At 45.8% G+C, this 19,076-nt stretch overlaps 2 protein-coding genes across 2 annotated transcripts; both read left to right on the top strand.

Moving 5' to 3' along the window:
• The first annotated feature begins 1,783 nt into the window (after positions 1 to 1,783).
• On the top strand, positions 1,784 to 5,356 carry LOC119164486 (uncharacterized). Its single transcript, XM_037416683.2, has 3 exons — positions 1,784 to 1,927; positions 3,877 to 4,513; positions 5,210 to 5,356. Exons 1-2 carry the CDS (start codon positions 1,916 to 1,918, stop codon positions 4,471 to 4,473), a joined length of 609 nt encoding a protein of 202 aa, XP_037272580.2. The 5' UTR covers positions 1,784 to 1,915; the 3' UTR covers positions 4,474 to 4,513; positions 5,210 to 5,356.
• Positions 5,357 to 15,548: 10,192 nt separating this feature from the next.
• On the top strand, positions 15,549 to 16,366 carry LOC119165430 (uncharacterized). Its single transcript, XM_037417610.2, has one exon. The coding sequence runs from the start codon at positions 15,570 to 15,572 to the stop codon at positions 15,945 to 15,947; it is 378 nt and encodes a 125-aa protein (XP_037273507.2). The 5' UTR covers positions 15,549 to 15,569; the 3' UTR covers positions 15,948 to 16,366.
• The last annotated feature ends 2,710 nt before the right edge of the window (positions 16,367 to 19,076 follow it).

Genomic DNA, 19,076 nt, shown 5'->3' with positions numbered 1-19,076 from the left:
AACTTCTACAAATTAATCAGCCTTTTTTTTATATTTTAGGTACAATTTTTCCTTTTACCAAGACGTGTTGCTGATTTTATGGGCATGCTACTTACAGAAAAAAAAAACAGTGAAAGGATGCTGTCACAGACAACTACTGAATTGGAGCATCCTTCTTTATAATTTGACACAGAGATTTTCAAAGTTTTGTGTGCGTAGACGCAGGTTTAATCCGTGGTCATGGTGTGCATGGGTAATACTTGGTCATATGGCTTGGTTTTTCATCGTGCTTAATTCACTTGAAATAGACACTGGCCTGTTAATAAGTAAACGCTGTCTGACACCATCGCTCAGTTCTTGGACTGCACAAAAGGTTTTGTTCTTACTTTACTAGATGCGTAGCTACGCAAAAAAATACGAACATTTCCGCGACGGAATAGCTTACTTAGGAGTTCAAATATAACGCGAATAATCAAAGCGCCCTATCTACACGCAACTAAGCAAGCGAACAGCTATTAAGGTTTCGAGAACAAGACACAGCGAGGGGCATTCGCGAGGATTAGTGGCACCAAGGCTGAACAGTGCACTCACTGCATTCGCGTGTCGCAGCTTAGACGCTCATTAGCATGTCTCGCGGTTGTCCGTGCCTTATTCTTGTTTGTTTTATTTGGTTATCAATATCTTCCATGTCCCACGTGTTTATCGGGTGTAGTCGGCGTAGTACACGCGCAGAGGCGACTCGCGCGGACTTCCGAGTGTTAATGACAGCGGCGCGGCACCGGACGCGCACAAACTGTCGCCGAATCGCTTCCGAGATAACTATGGGCTTAGCGAACCGGAAGCCTGTAGCTACAGCGAGCGCGCTAAAAACACGCGACATCCCGAGCGATGAAGGCGAAGCGAGCCAGGTACATGACGCCGCCCAGACACACAGAATGGTTCCCATCCATAACATCGAGAGCGAAAGGGTTGGCACAGAGGAGAGGAGAGCTCGCGGACTGAACGTGGTCAGTTGCTCATGCCGCAGACGCGCTCTCGCCAAGATCCACGTACGCGATATACAACGACGCTCGGACCCGACAGTGCTGCGGCGAGGCATGCGCGCGCAGCGAGGCACGCGATCTCGCGAAACAACAAAGAACTCTCCGAGAACGATTCGCGGGGAGAGAAGGGAAGGCGAGCTGCTTGCGGTGCCGGGTAGGATGGGTTCCGCTGCGGCGACGTGGTTCAATAAGAAATTACGAGCGCACCGGCGGAAGTGAGAAAGTGAAAGTGGCCGTTCGCTTGCGGCTTCTGATCCGGGACGGAGAGCGTACCACCTGCATGGTGGAGGGGCCTGTTACACACACACACACACACCGTTGTTGTTGTATATTACGGCGGGTATTTGGAAAGGGGGGGGGGAGGGATGTTAAGCTCTTTGCCGTTACACTTTCTCGGCCGACCGTCTGACTAGAATTTTAGATCTAGATAAGCGGCAGATTGTGTGAGAGCGCGCTGCGAGTATTGTGCTTATTTTCCTTGCTGTTCGTTTGTTTGTTTCTTCAGCGCGACTGGGTGCCCCTCTTCGAGGAAAAGCCCGCTCTCCACAGGCACCCGTGATGGTTCTCTGCTGGCGCTTCTCCTGATACCCTCGCCTACGGTCCAGGAAAGAAAGAGGAGGGCACCAGGCATTCGGAAGCGATGTGGTATTCGGCCGGCCAGGCTTGGTCGCACCGCCGGCGATCCCACGCGCTGTGGTGTGCACACCCTATAGCTCTCTCGAAACGCTTCTGTAACAACCCTCACCCCCCTACCAGCTTTCTCCTACGATGACGTAGCGTGAAGGTAACAGAAGGGGCGTGTACAGGTACAGTATATAAGAGAGTCCGCGCTCACGGTAAAGTCGCAGTCTCCTTCCATAGCTTGTGCTCGAAGCAACTGACCAACCGACGCCATGAACGCATTGGTAAGGATCTGCTCAGAGAGGACCGCATACGGCTTTAGGTTTCGATATAGCCGCACTCAGACTTCTGGCCTTCTTGGGCTATCGGTTGCGCGTCCGCTGCTATAACTGTGAAAACGAAAGAAACACTTCAGACGATGAGCTTCAGGACAAACTTGAAAACGAACGGAATAGAGTAAGGCTTTCGAAAAGTACGGCTTCTAACTTGCAGGCTTTGAAATTGACCACAAAATGATGTCGCCAATCGAACATAGGGTTCAGCACTTGTTCGGGATCTGGAATAGCGCTGAAAGTCACCCACGATTCGTTTCGCTGATGAATGCGGCACTGCCTCATATTCAAGCTGCAGCTCGTGACGTCAATGTAGTGTAGTTGCTGTATGCTTCCGTTTGGTGTAGCAAGGCTACAGGCTGAAGGCACTGTATGGATATAGAATGCAATGAGCAACTTTTACTATTATAATTTCATTGTTCAGATGCTAGCGCAGTGTCTGTAAGAGCACCAACTGTTCCTTCACCTGCGTATACAGGGCGGCTGCATTACCGATACATACGGTCAGAGTTCACCTCACCGTGAACCATAGGTCATAGCGTAAGTTCGCGCTTCTGCAAAACGCCTAAAGAACAATTCCGACGTCCGCAATCTTCCTATCCCACAGGGCCGCATGTCTCCTGATTCCTTCTCCTTTGTTTACTTTATTAGCTTTCGAAACACGTCGTTTTCAACTAGGCCCCATTAAGGAAAAGGTAATCGTTTAACTCGACATTCCTGTCCACAGGCACATGCATCATGCACTTTTAAGTTAAACACGCCGAAAACAGGACCATGTGAGAAATTGTGTCTACATTAATTTCTCAAATCAAATCCAATTGGCTTTGATCGACCCTTAAGAAAACAGCGATGCTGTATGCTTTTAATCAGTCACATCAGAGCACGTCATCAAACTTCCTTAACACAACGGACAGGCAGTAAGCTCAGCTTTTCAAACAACGAATGCAATCTTTTCTTTTGTTTATTATCAACACTGCACTTGATATTGAAGCCTACACACCACGGTATTATTCAGGCATAATTCATTTTCCTCAAGCGTTGCGAATCTTTGCGTATATGTTGAAAATCATTTGTCAACTAGTAGTTACTTATTAACAGTATAGACGACAAGGGAAACCGATCACACAAGCCAATGTGTTATTAGACTAGTACGCGACATTTAAATTTCACCAGACATCTGGAACTATTGAGGGATTCCTTTCGCATAAACGAAACGCTTTAGTCATATAAAAACCTCGAGAGGAAATACTGGTGCTGATTTTCGATTAACTATTGCACTATTGACAGTAGATTGATAAGTGTAATATGTGTGCCTGTGCTTTCCCTAATTCTACCAACACTGAAGACAGCAATTTGCTTGCACAAGTTAATTAACGGACCATGATCGTTTCCAAAAGTAATAAACAGCATAAATGAATGGCAATAAGCTTTTGAGCGCCTGTGTCATCAACGACAGCAGTTAGTGTGGCCGCTCATCACCTCCCAAAGCCCTAAAGCCATTACGCAAGTGAAAATAATAATCGCCTTTCTTATTATTTTATTTCTTGGACACAATGGTGATGAGCTTTGTTCTTGTAACATCGTAAAATGTACATCTCTAAAGCAAGGCATATAATATCGAAAAGATGTTCCTTTAGCAAAAGTGTGCTTTTGCAATCACGACGACTCCTTTCACGCGTTCGTACAGGGTACGCGAGCCGGCCAACCACAAATTCGAAACCCGTTAAGCAGCGTGCGGCAGGCATTCTGCGCGGCCATTCATTTGCTTTCGATACTCCATCATTCTAACCTGTTTACTGTCTTATTACGCAATGTGTTCACGGCATCCATTGACCTCAATTCAAGTCAGCCAGTTGTGCTGCCTGGCGTTCAGTTCACGATACCCTCGCTTTGGGGCGCAGGTTTGCACCACCATCCTCAGCGCCCTGGTAGGCAGCGCTCTTAGCGGATTTGTCAGCGGTGGCGGCGCTGGAGGTCTCGGAGGTGGCGCCGCCCTTGGTGGTGGCGGCTACGGAGGCTACGGTGGCTACGGTGGAGGACTCGGCGCCGGTGGTCTCGGAGGCTACGGCGGAGGCTTGGGCGTCGGAGGTGGTCTCGGAGGTGGCGGTGGAGCTGTGGGTGTCGGTAGCAGCGTCGTCCTGCTGAACGGTGGCCGAGCGGGAGCCAGCAAAGCCGTCGCCGGACCAGCCTTCCTGGTGCGCACCGTGCATCACGTCTCCCAAGTCCATGGCGGCGGAGCCATCGTAGCCCACTCGGGTCTCGGAGGCGTCGGTGGAGGCGCTGGTGCAGGATTGGGAGCTGGTGGCCTCGGAGGCGGTTACGGAGGTCTCGGTGGAGGTTACGGAGGAGGCCTCGGAGGAGGCCTCGGCGGAGGCTACGGAGGAGGCCTCGCCGGAGGTTACGGAGGAAGCCTCGGCGGAGGCTACGGCGGAGGATATGGCGGCGGAGCTGGCGGTGGAGTCGTCGGCAAGCTTCTGCTCGTCAAGCACCACAAATAAGCGTTCACATGCCCACCTCATGTTCTTTCCTCACAAGCAGGTAAGACGGCATTGTAAGGAACGCATGTGCCTTTTGTTAGAACTCAGAAGACCAATGGGCTCACTATGCTCTAGTGAGCAAAAATTATTTAATGATCCTGTAATATCTCTGTATGTGGTTACTGCACGCGTTTTTGGCCTCGCTGCTGCAGCGGTAACGCCGACGCTTCTATTTTAGCGCAATCAATTCTTTGATCAGCTATCCTCTAATTCTTCAAGAATGAGACGTCAGCAAATATCTGACCGCCCCGAAGCAATGAAGTGTAGAACGCTTATTTTGGCATAATTTCTATTTAGGAAAGCCTTTTTTCAGTTCAAGCCTCACTCGAGTCACGTGATAGCTATTCTGGCAGTGAGAGCGGTTTTTAACATACTCAAAGTACAGCTGCAGTGTTTCTCTATTGTGGGATTGAAGGTTACTGGATAAAGTGCATATTTAGCCATTTGTTAATGTAGCACAACCCAACACGACACTCAGAAAAGGCTTGCTCACAGTAAGATTATTTGACTCGTTGTGTGAGTTACTAGCAGTATCTCTAGTTTGGTTTCTTCTATTGCACTGAGCATCGTGCTTGTGGATGTGTGAGTCTGCAGACGCTGGTGGCTATTTTTTTTAAGATGCACAACAAAGTATAATGAACACCTGTGTGCATTTCGCCTTACAGAATGTTCGTATTTTGCCATTTCTCCTCGACAGAGTGAAGAGGCGTCCAGCTCAACCTGTGCAGCACCGAACTTCATGCCAGAGTGACTTGCGTCTGTGATCTAAGTCGAAGAAACCATAATATGTATTACCGATGGATGTAAATACACATCAACTCGGATGTTGCTTCCCGTTACCAAATGCTGTGGTCATGTCTCACTTCAATCGTGTCTGGTCATGCAAGACATGACAGACAGAGAGCTATTTTGAACGCAAGGACATTAAATAAGCATTGATTTACACACTGGTAGAGTCTGGACCGCTTGGGGCATAATGCTTAAAGAGGGAACCATTAAAGAAGATAACAGGTGAAGGAGAGGAGAAGCACAGATGACTGGACTATCAGATGCACTCAAGAAAGGCTTGTCACGTACATGACTATATTTAGAGACAACTGAACTCCCTTTGGAAATCATGATACTTTGTTCCGAGACCCACGTTACCCACAGGAGCGTTCACGTGTCTTCTTAAAGAGGGTTATGTACTCTCAAAAAAGAGACAGACAGCTCTCTTTTCTTAGAATGGGTGGCTAGGCTATTAATTGCATGCGGCTGAGCTACCAGCTGAAACCGTTCATAATTCGATGGTTACATACGCCACTTTTCTTCTTTGTCCACCATCATCCTCACTGGCCTAATCTTCCAGGGTCACACACTATAGCACTGCGCGTTAAAAACACACAATAAATTACTAATGCAGGAAAGCCTTAGATGACTCATAAAACGCAAGATGTGAGCCGCACCATCAACACGAGTGATGCGAAAAAATCAACGTGTGGTGATGTCACCGTACGACGTAACAAATCCCCAAAATTCGTGATAACACCACTGAACATGGCGACGCTGTGCTATGACATCATCGCTTTGCCGAAGGCGCGCCATTCCCAGACGCAATGCGAATTCACGTGAGGTGTAAAAAGCTACAGATGCCTCAGATCTCGGAGGCAGTGCACAACTACGTTAGGCGCAGATATCTTTCGAGGAGGCGCGGCGCGATAGGTACAACTGATTGAGAAAAAAATAAAAAATGAAAGCTCATTGTTTTCGCCTTTCGACTGCGCTACACAAATGGAATCGTATGTCTTCTCATCCTTGTCTATGTTAGCACTATTTGGTTACCCATGAAGACATTTCAACAATTTCCTACAATTCAACAATTCAACCTCCGCACCAGCCTCGCAGCTGGTGAGCGCTTAGCGGTGTATTCTAAAGCTCGATGAGGCACGCAGATGGCACGTGGAGGCAACGCATGGCTGCACGCGGTAACTAGGTGACTATGCAGAAAAAGACGTGGCCTCCACGATTAGCACTGGCAACGCGTATTGCCGGAGTGAATGACAGAGATCACACAAAAATATGACACACAAGAATTGCAATTGTGCAAAAGTATAACACAGCTGTCTGAGTGGCTGGTTCCCGCCGGCTTTTGACCAACGAATAGTGCCTAGCTTGATCACGTCAGCGTCAAGTCTAGGAACGGATTGTAGCTTCAGACAGAGCAATTTTAAGCAAAATCTCATAGATAAGCAACAAGTAATAGCTGGCAAGTAGTCTCGCTTGTAAGGTGCTCAAATGAAATAAAGCATGGAGTGGCCAGATCGCTGAGGTTTTTAACGCTATATTGTTAAAAAGCCCGTACCGCCGAAACTTTGAGGTCGGTGTCGGCAGAGTCGGTTGGCAGTGGAGAACCGTTGTTGTTAGAGCATGAAAAATTGCAAGTGGGGCCAAGAAAACACGGCACAGGTTTGAGCGGGAGTCCACACGAGGTATTCTGAGCGACAGCCAAGTGTTCAACAAGAGCGTCATGCTAGCGCTTCAACTTATTTCAGAAGAAGCCTTGCACAGGCGTAAGGCAGTACAAGGAGGCGTGGCAGAAGTGTATGATTGCACTAGTCACCGAGTTATGTGAAGCCAGTGAGGAACAGGTTATGTAAAGGCACATGCTTTACATTGCCGTCAAGTATAATTTGTGATCATCCGTCGCCCACAGCACCACTGAAGTGTACAGCTGCGTAGGTGGGCATCTTTACTTACGTGCACATTGTGGGTGCCTGGTCACTTCCCGAAATGAGTTCTGGAGTAGAGGACGCTTCTCGACCGTACTTACACTATAACCTCGAAGAGAGTTTAAAACAACTAACGTTACGCACACAGAAATTTCTTACCTGGCTTAGAACGGCAAGCTAAAACGGACGCAAGCAAACGCTGACTGGATTCATTTCCGCCACAAAGGTGGTTACTCAGCACCAAAATGTATCAGATCCCATGATCCGCACATGTCGTCACAGGGGGTTCATTTCATTACAGTCTTCGAATGTTGCGCTTCCTTATCGTTCGGAGTGACTGAAATCTGGCTGACGCACACGCTTTAGTTTACATGCATGGGGCAAGCTTCCACAATGTTTTCAACAATTGGTTATTATGCACAGTATCTCAGTTTCATAAAACGTTAGTTTGCAACGACACGTTTTGCAGTGCGCAGCCTGGTTCGTGCTAGCGGAGTTTTGGACAGCGGTTTGGTATACTCTTCAAGACAAACGTCAATAAATCGCACGTCCAACTAAGGTGCCTTTAACACATGACAAAGAAATGGGACAAACAATAAACTCCCATCGAGCACTGCTCGACCGGCTTCTTGTGCTTTATAAAACAGGTAGCTTTGGACACTGGCCTAGGTCTGCTGACCAGATTGAATATCTTGCAGAACGAGTTATTTCCGCCAAAAAAACACTGTTACACCGTACCACTCAGTTTCGTTTTTTTTTTCTTGCTTAATCCGACGAACCTTACAGGTTACTGTCAACTTATTTTCTGTTTGAATTTGTGGCTGAAGTAGCGCCACTTCTTTACTTTGCTGCCAAGCCCCTGACATACTGAGTGGTTTGCGAAAAGTTGACCTACTTTTGATGGCCAAGCATTTTCTAAAAAATCACAGCGTATCCTAGGAATGCATGATGATGAGTTGGCGAAGCGTTCTTCGGTCCGTCCGCGCTTCCATCCGTCCGTTCATCTGTCTGGGCGACCGTCCGTGTGACCATCCGCGCGTCCATTCGTTCATGCGTCCGTCCGTCTATTCATGCGCCCTTCAGCGCATCCGTCCACATGTGTGTCCGTCCATCCGTCTGACCATCCATGCGTCCGTCCTTCCGATCACCCGCCTGTGCGCCCGTCCATTCATTGCGTCTGTCCATTCATGCTTCTGTTCATCCGTGCATCTGTCTTTCTGTCTGTCCGTCCGTGCGTCTGTCCATCCGTCCATTCATCTAGTGAACACTCCAAGTACCGCCATCTCGCATCTGTTCATCATATATTCATCATAAGGAAGTACCGTCACCCAGCGGACGTACCAAGAACTAAATGAGAGGTGACATGGCCGGACTAGAGGAGCGGCACGCGCGCACTCTCTTACGGCCTGCACTTCATGTCTAGTTTCCACCTTTCACCACCACTAGTGTATGGAACTGCGGCCCAGCCCTCACTAAACCTCGCTAAAGCTAAGGAAGTTACGCCCAGCGAGTTCAACGTGGCAACTATTTCTGCTCAGACAGTGCTCAAAGTGCGTCCTTTTGGTACTAGTTCTTTATCGTGATAGCATATTATATGGACACTCTCGGCTGGATTTCGCCGCTGGCGTGGGCATGGGCGTCATGCATAGTATATGCATACGTATCTATATATATGAAAACGCAAGACAGAAAAAAAAATCAGAAAATACTCCGGCGTGTGGAATCGAACGTATGGCCTCCGTGTCGTGAATGCGAGGCGTTAACCACTGAGCCACCGAGGTGTACCTTCTTCAAAGTTCGAATGGCAAGCTATTTACATCTACCACTTACCGCTGTTGGCGGCCATCTCGGGGGAGAACTATCGTGTTTTCAGCATTATCGGCAAGACGGCGCAATGAGCGCGCGACGGCTCTCATCTCTCACGCGTACTGTGGACTTTGTCTCGCGTAAACTAGGAGAGTGGACGATCTCTCGCGCGCCCTTATCTCCCGGCGTGGAGGATCATACATCTTGGCTGGCGTTGGGGCACTGGAACGATTCTGTTGTAGTTACAGGGCGCACAAAGGTCACTGCAATCACTGCACAGCCTCCGTTTGCGACAAGGGCGCACTTTTCATACACAACGAAGAAACAACTGAGACGCTTATTCTCTTTCATCTGTATCTGTTAGTAAATTTTTTATTAAGCGTGAAATTCAAGGCCAAAATTATTGGATACTAAGTCGCCGATCAGAAACAACTATTCTTTTATTTATTATACACGTGCGCGGATTTTCTCCTCAATGCAAAAGAGTGTGCGCGTGTGGCTCCTCTAGTCCGACTGTGGAGGACGCTGCCTTCTACTACTACTACAATAACGACTACTCCTACTACATACATCACAAACGCATGACTCATGGCTTAAGGAGCTTCGCCCCTAAACAAAGCCACAACTTTGTCGCGAAGGCGAAGCAATGAACACAACAGCCACAAATTTGAAGGTCACGCGCAGAATGGCGAGCAGATCAAAACTTCCCCCGCATTTCTTACACACAAATGACGCTCTAAACGTGCTCACAGGTACAAATAAACGCGAATAAGCGCGAATAAGAGTCTCACTTGTTACTTGCTTGTGTCCGAAAAGCGCATCCTTTCCGCAAACGCAGTGTGTGCAATGATTGCAGAGACCTTTGTGTGCCCTGTAACTACAACAGAATCGTTCCGGTGAAAGCCCAAGGCCAACCAAGGCGTACGATTGTCCACACCGCGAGATAAGCAAGCGCATGCGCGAGTGTTCACCCTGCATTTCTCCACGGGGCAAAGTACACGTGGGAGAAGAGAGCACGCGCCGTTGCGTCGTGACATTCTGGTGACGCACGCTCATTGCGCCATCTTCCTGGTAATGCGGAAAACACAATATTTTCTCGCGAGATGCCCATCATCAGCGGTAAGTGGTAGATACAACTAGCTTGCCGTTTGAACGTTGATGGAGGTGCTCCTTAGTGGCAAAGTCGCTAACACCTCGCACTCACAATTTAGAGGCCCAACGGTCGATTAAGTGCACCAGGTTCTTTTATGGGTTAGTTTATCTTTCTTGCGTTTTCATATGTAGAGATATATATCGATATACAGTGAGTGACGGCGACGCTAGCGGCATACTCCAGCCGAGAGTGTCAATATAACTGCTACCGTATATAAACACTTATAAGACAGACGTCATTCTCGGTATTAGCGATCACAACACTGGCTTCGCAAAGCTAACCAGGCGTCCTGTAAATGCAAAGAAATTCGAATCTAGCAGCAACTTCCTTTACAGTAAAGCAAACTATGCGCAAATATAATCGGGACCACAGCATCAATTTCTGTCATTTGAATGCAAAGCAGCCAAAGCACCTGTTGAGCATCTATGGCGAGTGTTCAAGGAACACATTACTGGGCTCAATCGGTGCCACGTCCCGAGCTTCTCAAGCAATAAACCGAGCAAATGGAAAAAAAAGCTTGGTATAATTTACATCTTATTCAGCTTACCAAAAGGAACAAGGAGGCTTCTGCTGATACTGCCGAAATCAATCGTCTGAAAAAATTTTTTTAAATATTTAACAGCAGTTTAATAAAATGAACTGGCATAAGCCAGGAAAAGGAATTTTAATAGTTTTTCCACTGGCTTTCCTAATAAGAAGAGGTTTTGGAAGTATATGAGACGATGTGGTAGTCAGAACGTCAGCTCATCAAATCTACGTTGCGGTGGTGAGGTTGTAACTAAGGATAGTGACAAAGCCACGCTTTTAACGATATATTTAATTAGGTTCTTCGCCCCACTACACAAGTGATTTTCGCAAATAAAAAGAACAGTGTTTGCCTGTGGGTGAGATATAGTTTTCGTTTAATGGCATACTTAAGTGGTTACAGCGCATTGACGAGACTACAGCAACTGGCCCAGATGCCGTATCAACCAGAATGTTAGGACACGGCTGTAAGGCAGTAGCTCGCTGCATTTGTGTTATATACGAAAAATCACTCAATGAAGGCAACCTTCCTGATGACTGGAAGGTAGCTAATGCTGTGCCCGTTTTGAAAAGTGGTTCTAAATCAGAACCATGAAATTACAGACCAATTTCTCTGACACTGATTTATTGTAAGCTATTTTAACATGTTCTTTTTCTCCTTTAATAAATTACATGACTTCCGTAACATTTTCAATACTAAACAACACGGTGTTAGACAAGGTTCTTGATGTATACCCAATTATTTGAATTATGTTACGATTTAGCACCAGCTATAAATACCTTTGGACCGATTGATTGTTTATTTTATGACTTCATAAAGGCCATCTTTGCGGCATCAGACTTGGTTTTGATACAAATCTGAAGTATTTGAACACTGATGAAATCGTTTGCCGATGGATTACGGACTATTTAACTTCAAGAAATCAGAAGGTTGTTCCAGGTGGATCATGTTCATCTTTAGTTTCAGTGACATCAAGGGTACCTCAGGGTTTTCTACTGTGGTCACTTCTCTTCCTTGTGTTTAGTAATAATATTTCGGATACAATTGGGCGTCGAATTATGATGTTTTCTGACTGAACTGACCAAGCAGTAGGATTCCACCCAGCTTCAGGATGACCTTAATCACGTGGAGGTATGTTGTAAAAATAATGTAGTACTAAACACTAATGAATGCGTTACCCTTAGTTTCGCTAAAAGGCTCAATAGGTTTACCAATAGGTACCTTTTGAAAAAACCAAGTATTTGGGAAATAACACAAATACAAGTACTTGTGCACGTTTTCTGATGATGGGAGATAATCTGAACACATTGGCAGCGTTCTCAGCAGAGCTGGAAAAGCCCTAGGCTTGTTGTAAATAAATCTTAAACTTGAAACCAAGGAGGTTAAACAGGCTGCATATTATGCCTACGTCCGACCAATACTGGAATACGCTTGTAGTGTAGGGGATTGATTCACAAGGTACAAATTCTTGCACTTGAGCGCATTCAATCGATCACAGCAAGATTAGTTTTGGAAAAATATGACCGAACTGAAAGCTCCTGATTTATGTAGAGGTATCTTTATTGCTAATACTTACGAGATGGGATACGTAATCTTAGAGTGAAACTATTTTATTCAATCAATAACAAAAAGGCATTCTTCCTTCAGAAAATTTAAAACAAGAACATTATAAATCCTCTCGTCATGACTTCAAGTTTAAAGTACGGCCATAACACCGAAGAAGTGATTTGTTCAGGCATTCTTTTTTTTCCATTAGCCATTGCAAATGAAGTATGGTACCAGCTGATTTAGTTGACCATACAACTTCAGATTTATTCTATGAAGCACTGTGCCCCCCGAAATAATACCTATGGTGGCGCTGTGGTAATGCTCCAAATAAAAAAAAAACATGAGAGCGTTAGTACTAGAAATAGCTGCGGGTGTAACCTATATGGCTAAAGGATAAAGATTATTTTTTTTTCGTTGCGGAAGCGGAATGCGACAGGGAAGCGCCCTAGTATGGCACCGAAGCATCAAGCCATAAAATGGCTACTTGTAAGCTAAGCCCGGCTAATCAACACAAATCAGTGTTCCTCTCAGTAGTTATGCAATTTTTTTTCTTTCCTTCTATGGTATAGTTCATGCGGGTGAAACCAAAGATAGTAGCCTCAGAATTTCAGGGCTTCACGTGAAGCTTACCTGACTTCGTTAGCGGATACGTTACGGTGGTATAATACAAACCACCAAAGCGGATGGAGCTGAAAGCGTATATAAGGACCCAGCGTAGTCACGACACAGCACACAGTTTTCCAAGAACAGCGGATAACGCGAAGCACTCTCACTATGAATTCGCTGGTAAGACATTTGACTGCCCGAATTTCGCACGTTTTCTGAAGCAAAATGTACGCACACTGCTCTAGCTTGCCATTGTGAAACTTCATACGTTAAGCTGCAAAGACGGACTACTTACATACTACAAAAGTGGCTGGTGCTAGCGCATAAGTTGCCGAAGCTCTGTTATTCACTAAAGAGGTGATCAAAACTAATTTTTCAATTATCTATCGTCCACTCACGGTTTTATCAGTCTTCAGCAAAGTTGCAGAAAACATTATCAACCCTAAGTTAGCGTCCTTGAGAAAAAAATGCAATATAAAACCAGCAGTATGGATTTCAAATGGAGTAAATACGCAGAAGGGGTCTCGGTGCACGTAGAAAATAAATAAATAACAAGCATAAAAGGTAAACCCTTCACAGTGGGACTGCTCCTAGGCCTAAAAAGGCGTTTATTTCAGTTTTTTGAAAACGTTTTCTTGCCTAAATTGCCATTGTAATAAATGAGAGGTACACCTTGGGATTTGATCAAGAGCTACCTGTCATCAAGAGTACAATGCACTATTGTTAAAGGTGTTTCATCTAGCTACATGGATATATGCACAGGCATACCACAGGGCTATATTTAGGGGCCGCTGCTCTTTCTCATGCAAATTATTGATATAGTCAACATTCCTTGCACTCCTTCAGTGGTTATGTATGCAGATGACACGAGTAATTTTTTGGGGGGTGTTATATAGATTCAGTAGCGAACGATGCAAACACGTGTCTGGCTGGATTGTCCAAGTGGCTTCTAGGAAAGATAACAGGGCTCATCGCGAACAAGACAAAGTTCATGCTACTTAGGCCGAAAAACAAGATTATAGACAATGAACCCAATGTTACTTTTCGCAATAGTGTTTCATTGCGTGTAGACTACACGCGAGTTTTAAGCTTAACTTTTAATGAAAAGTGAACTTGGACCGATAACGTTAATTATGCGTGTCCTGAAGTCTCCATTTATGTTGGTATAATCTACCAAACGAACAACTTGCTGTCATTAAGGTTTAAGAACAGTTTTACTACACTCTCGTTCACTCATACCTTCATTAGTGTTTGTTGGTTTGGGGAATCACTATGCAATTTAATTTGCATAAATATTTCTTTTGCAAAAAAAGGACATTCGCACCGCCACTAATATGAATTATCGAGACAGTACAAACGAACAATGGAACAAACTGGGTATACTAAACACTCACTCTTTGATTGATTTGTGGGGTTTAACGTCTCAAAACCACCATATGATTATGAGAGACGCCGTAGTGGAGGGCTCCGGAAATTTTGACCACCTGGGGTTCTTTAACGTGCACCCAAATCTGAGCACACGGGCCTCGACATTTCCGCCTCCATCGGAAATGCAGCCACCGCAGCCGGGATTCAAACCCGCGACCTGCGGGTCAGCAGCCGAGTACCTTAGCCACTAGACCACCGCGGCGGGGCGACTCTTTCAAAACATTCAAAGTTTTGCGTGAGCCATTGCTTCTTTTATGTAAGTTTTTTTACTTGTTTCCGTTTTTGTGGTTATTGCTTGCGTGTAAACTGATTCAGGTGGGGGGACCTCATCAGGCGCAAATGGCTTTAGTCTTCTCTTTCTGAAGTGTAATATTTTTGCACTTGAATAAAATCAGAGTTCAAACCTCGCAAAGCTTCGCATCTATAAGACGCTGGTCGTCAAGCCCACACAAAGCCATTATGGCACGAAGTCCCGACTGAATCGCATCTCTGCCCAAACTTGCTTCGCAAAAGTTTCTTGGGGAAACTTACGCGTCATGAATTGAACACAAGCCGTTCACAAGCATACTTTTAATGTGATTTCACGACAAAACTGCATGCACATGCGCCACATTATGGTCGTAACTTAGAACTGAGGGTATTTTATTGCCTCGGCGTTGTTCTAGCTGCCATCATTATGTTTGAGGCATGAAACATTTTTCTTACATTATAAGTAAGAAAAGCTTCGGCAGACACCTCCTTTTGCTGACTGCTGTCACTTTTTGAAAAGTAATCGTTGTGTGGTAACCATCAGAAATGGTTTTGATAGTTTGCTTCGAAGCAATATTGCTTCAAGAACTCATGAAAGAAGTTAAGGAGCTCGAGAATCTAAAGCACTAATTTCTTGTTTCATGCATATTGTCACTGTAAGGTACTTGAAATGTGTTTGTGTACAAACAACAACCCTACTGCTATTCGATAATAATATTAGGGCGTTTCCGATTCCAAAGCACTTAATGAATACACCGACACTCTATGGAGGAAAATAAATATGCGCCGTTCTAGAAACGCTCGGTGATAGCAGAGCCCTACACGCCACCTTCACTCAAACATTTAGTAAGAGAGCATTGTGTATAAAGAACGCTTCCTCAACTTGTTACTTTTGTGAGTTCAATGTTTCTTAACGTGTTTCGCACTGAAATATTACACGGCTTGTTTTCTTGTACTTATAATGCCTTCTTACTCGCTTCAATACTTGTCGCAGGCTATCTTCACCTTTGCCTCCTTTCTGGTGGTCTGCGCAATGGCCGGTGGTCTTGGAGTTGGATACGTTGGAGGTTACGGAGGCTACGGAGGTGGCCTAGGCTATGGCGGAGGTCTCGGAGCCGGAGGGAGAGGTGTAGGAGTCGGGAGCAGCGTGGTCTTGCTCAGAGGAGGTCTTGGATTCGCCAGGGCTATAGCGGGACCGGCGTTCTTAGTGAGGACAGTGCATCACGTCAACAAGGTGCACAGTGGAGGGGCCCTCGTTGCCCACAGCGGTCTGGGAGGCGTTGGCGGAGGCCTCGGTTATGGTGGAGGATATGGTGGCCTTGGCGGACTTGGATATGGTGCGGGCCTCAAGTACGGTGGACTCGGATTAGGCGGCGGCCTTAAGTATGGTGGATACGGCTACAAGGGCTAGGCAAGACGTGAGTACTTTGTGTGTGTCCAGAAAGCAAACTCCAGCGTGGTTTCATCAACGGCAACTTTCGACATAGACTCTCCCCAAGCTCTGCTGGTCTAGACGATTGCTTTCTGCTAAAAGTGCAACGACAAGGTGAATTGATGAATCGGTCAAAATTTTGAAATCAATCTTGTGATCAACAACTTGGCCAATCCGTAATTGTGGCGCCACCACTCGGCAACAAGGACAATCTCGCGATTGATCATTATGCAAATGTGAGAGAAGTAGTAGATTCCTGGTGCAACTCCCTACACCACACATCCGAATTGCCATCCCGAGAAACCGAAGAACATTGAAGGGGACAAATTTCAGCATTGAGTGCATTTATTGCTACCACACTGTGTACATATAACTATATTATCACGTGATATCACAGTTGCAAGGTTTACAATTTTTAATAAAAATAATCTCGATAATCATGTCATTTGTTTTTTATTCAAGCTCCCTCTATATACTTCACCTTGAGTTCTATTAATATTTTACCGATATTCTGTGGTGCCTGATCTTCTAAACTAGAATGAATACGCTAGCACATGGTGATAGCGTTTTCAGTGGCACGTCCCTAATGCTCGGAAAAGTGTTCTCGTAGTGTGTAGTTACGTGACTAAAGTATCACCCCCAATATTAAAGTCGGAAGGTAAACACAGTCCCCTGTAGCACATTCAATACAGCTGGGTGTTTTTAACATTGACTTCGTTTTCAATGTTTGCTGCAAGTACGTGGTCTCTGTTATGTGTGGTGGATACGCGGGAATGCTCTTACCTACCAGCGTGGTAACAATACAATGGCAACGACAAATCAACGCGCTTAATTATCCGTTTAAGTACCTGGCCCTTAGGAGTCGTAGAACGCGAGCCCTGAGTCAGCTTACTGTGACATAGCTGTTGCGGATTTCGTTCGCACTTAGGCCGCTATAAAAGTCGCATGTGCGAAAGACCCAGGACTTAACCCCTTAGGCCAAATAAAACTGCTCAGCTATTGCTGTTCTCTAACAGCTATGACTTTAGTAAGCATGGTTGACAATGGGTTTTTTTTCGAATGATAACCTATACCCCAATTGAGAATGACCCTGTGGTATGATATGAAGACTGTACACCTGTATCGGGGCAAAGAGACAAATGAATGTGAGCCCAACTTTCTTGTAGGCCCGTGTGCTCAGATTTGAGTGCACATTAAAGAACCCCAGGTGGTCTAAATTTCTGGAGCCCTCCACTACGGCGTCTCTCACAATCATATAGTGGTTTTGGGACGTTAAACCCCACATATCAATCAATCGTGAGCCTAACTTTCAACGCAGGGTCACGCAAAGCCATAGGATGGTAAGAAAGGCACGCTCAACAAAGATAGAAACGTGCCAAGTTTTTTTTTCTTCTTCCTCCTAGAAGCATAAATCTTCCGCTTCATCATTGATAGATTTATATGTGGGGTTTAAAGTCCCAAAACCACTATATGATTATGAGAGACGCCGTAGTGGAGAACTCCGGAAATTTAGACCACCTGGGGTTCGTTAACGTGCACCCAAATCTGAGCACACGGGCCTACAACATTTCCGCCTCCATCAGAAATGCAGCCGCCGCAGCCGGGATTCAAACCCGCGCCCTGCGGGTCAGCAGCCGAGTACCTTAGACACTAGATTACCGTGGCGGGGCTTTCCGCTTCATCAAAACCACCATTGAGCTGCTATTACGAGCTATGGGATTCCTTCCAACGACGCAACTCGCTATCCCCAAGTGATTCGTCCAAGTCGACCAAGATAAACAATGGTTACTTTATGTTGTGTGGGAATGGGAGTACAACGGGAAATGTCGGGACCATCAATATCTTCGTAGAACATGCTACAGCGCTAGTTCTAACCAGACCAAACCACACAAGACCCCACAACCACGTTCTACGAACGGTGATTTCCTACATGCGCACGAGAAAGAGACAAGGAGAATAAATTGTCAGCATGGCAGGGAGGTCAACTAGGATGGTACCATCCGGTTCGCTACCCTGTACTTTGGGGAAGGGCAGATTAAAATAAAGATCGAAAGTGAAGGCAAAAGCAGACGGGCCAGTACAAAAATGAACTTGAGAAAAACGTACAGCGAGAACACTATATAGCCCATTAAAGAGGCCGCTGCCTCGTGAGAAGTTCAATGAGGCCATGATTGGTTTTCTGTGCGAGGGCCATTCACGCCGGTATTTATTCACTGACTGTTCTGACAAGGGTCCGTCATTCAGGCGGGTCAACATAGCAAACAGTGGCAGTCTGTATGTGCTGTAGCGGAAAAGTGACAAAGAATTCGGTCTATAGTTTCATCACTGCCAGGATGGTTACAAACAGCGTGTTCTTCCATGCTGATTCGAAAGGCAAATGTTTTGGCGAAGACGACACCAAGCCACAGTCGGCAAAGTACCGTTGCCTCGACTCGAGATAATCCGAATGGAGGCCGAAGTCAACAAAATGGGCCCACTCTATTCAGTCGTGTGTGCCGTAAACTTGGTGAGTTCCACAAGGATTTTACGAATTCACAAGATTCGCGTGGTGTGGTCTTGAGTATGCGCATGTGCAAATGTCTGCGAAACTGGGGAACGTCGATCACAAGGTCCTCGGTTTGTCTCTGATGTCATGATGAAATGTGAAGACCCATAGTAGGTAGTTGCTTTCGTAGCGGAGCTGTTACAACCTCCTAATTAGGGCTTTCGTTTCTATCGTCCGCAGCCTCGCTTTGCTAGTCTCTGCCACCAGAAATGAACAAGCTCCACTCGCCACCTCTGGCCCACTAAAATAAAAAAGCCATCCAACCAAGTGCGCGCTCATTGTGCAATAGAATGCACCAAACACTGGAGTTATGGACGCTAGGCTCAAGGTTGCTCCGAAACAATGATCGAATAGATTAGTATAAAATTGAATTGGCATAAGAGATGAAGCTTGAACACCTGAGCGACCCAAAGCAGCTTGTCGATTTTTTGAATGTTGGAAGCCAAATGATGGTGCAGTCGCAGCACTGCGATCATTTTAATAGCGAACATCGAAGGGCTTGAGTAAACCAATCAATATCATGATTGCACTTTTACCTGGCGTATGGTATGTACAGAAGATTA

The sequence above is a fragment of the Rhipicephalus microplus genome, chromosome 8 (genome assembly GCF_043290135.1).
Source record: "Rhipicephalus microplus isolate Deutch F79 chromosome 8, USDA_Rmic, whole genome shotgun sequence".
Lineage (NCBI taxonomy): Eukaryota > Metazoa > Arthropoda > Arachnida > Ixodida > Ixodidae > Rhipicephalus > Rhipicephalus microplus.
The sequence above is the reverse complement of the archived record's forward strand: the minus strand, read 5'-3'. Positions and strand labels throughout refer to the sequence as shown.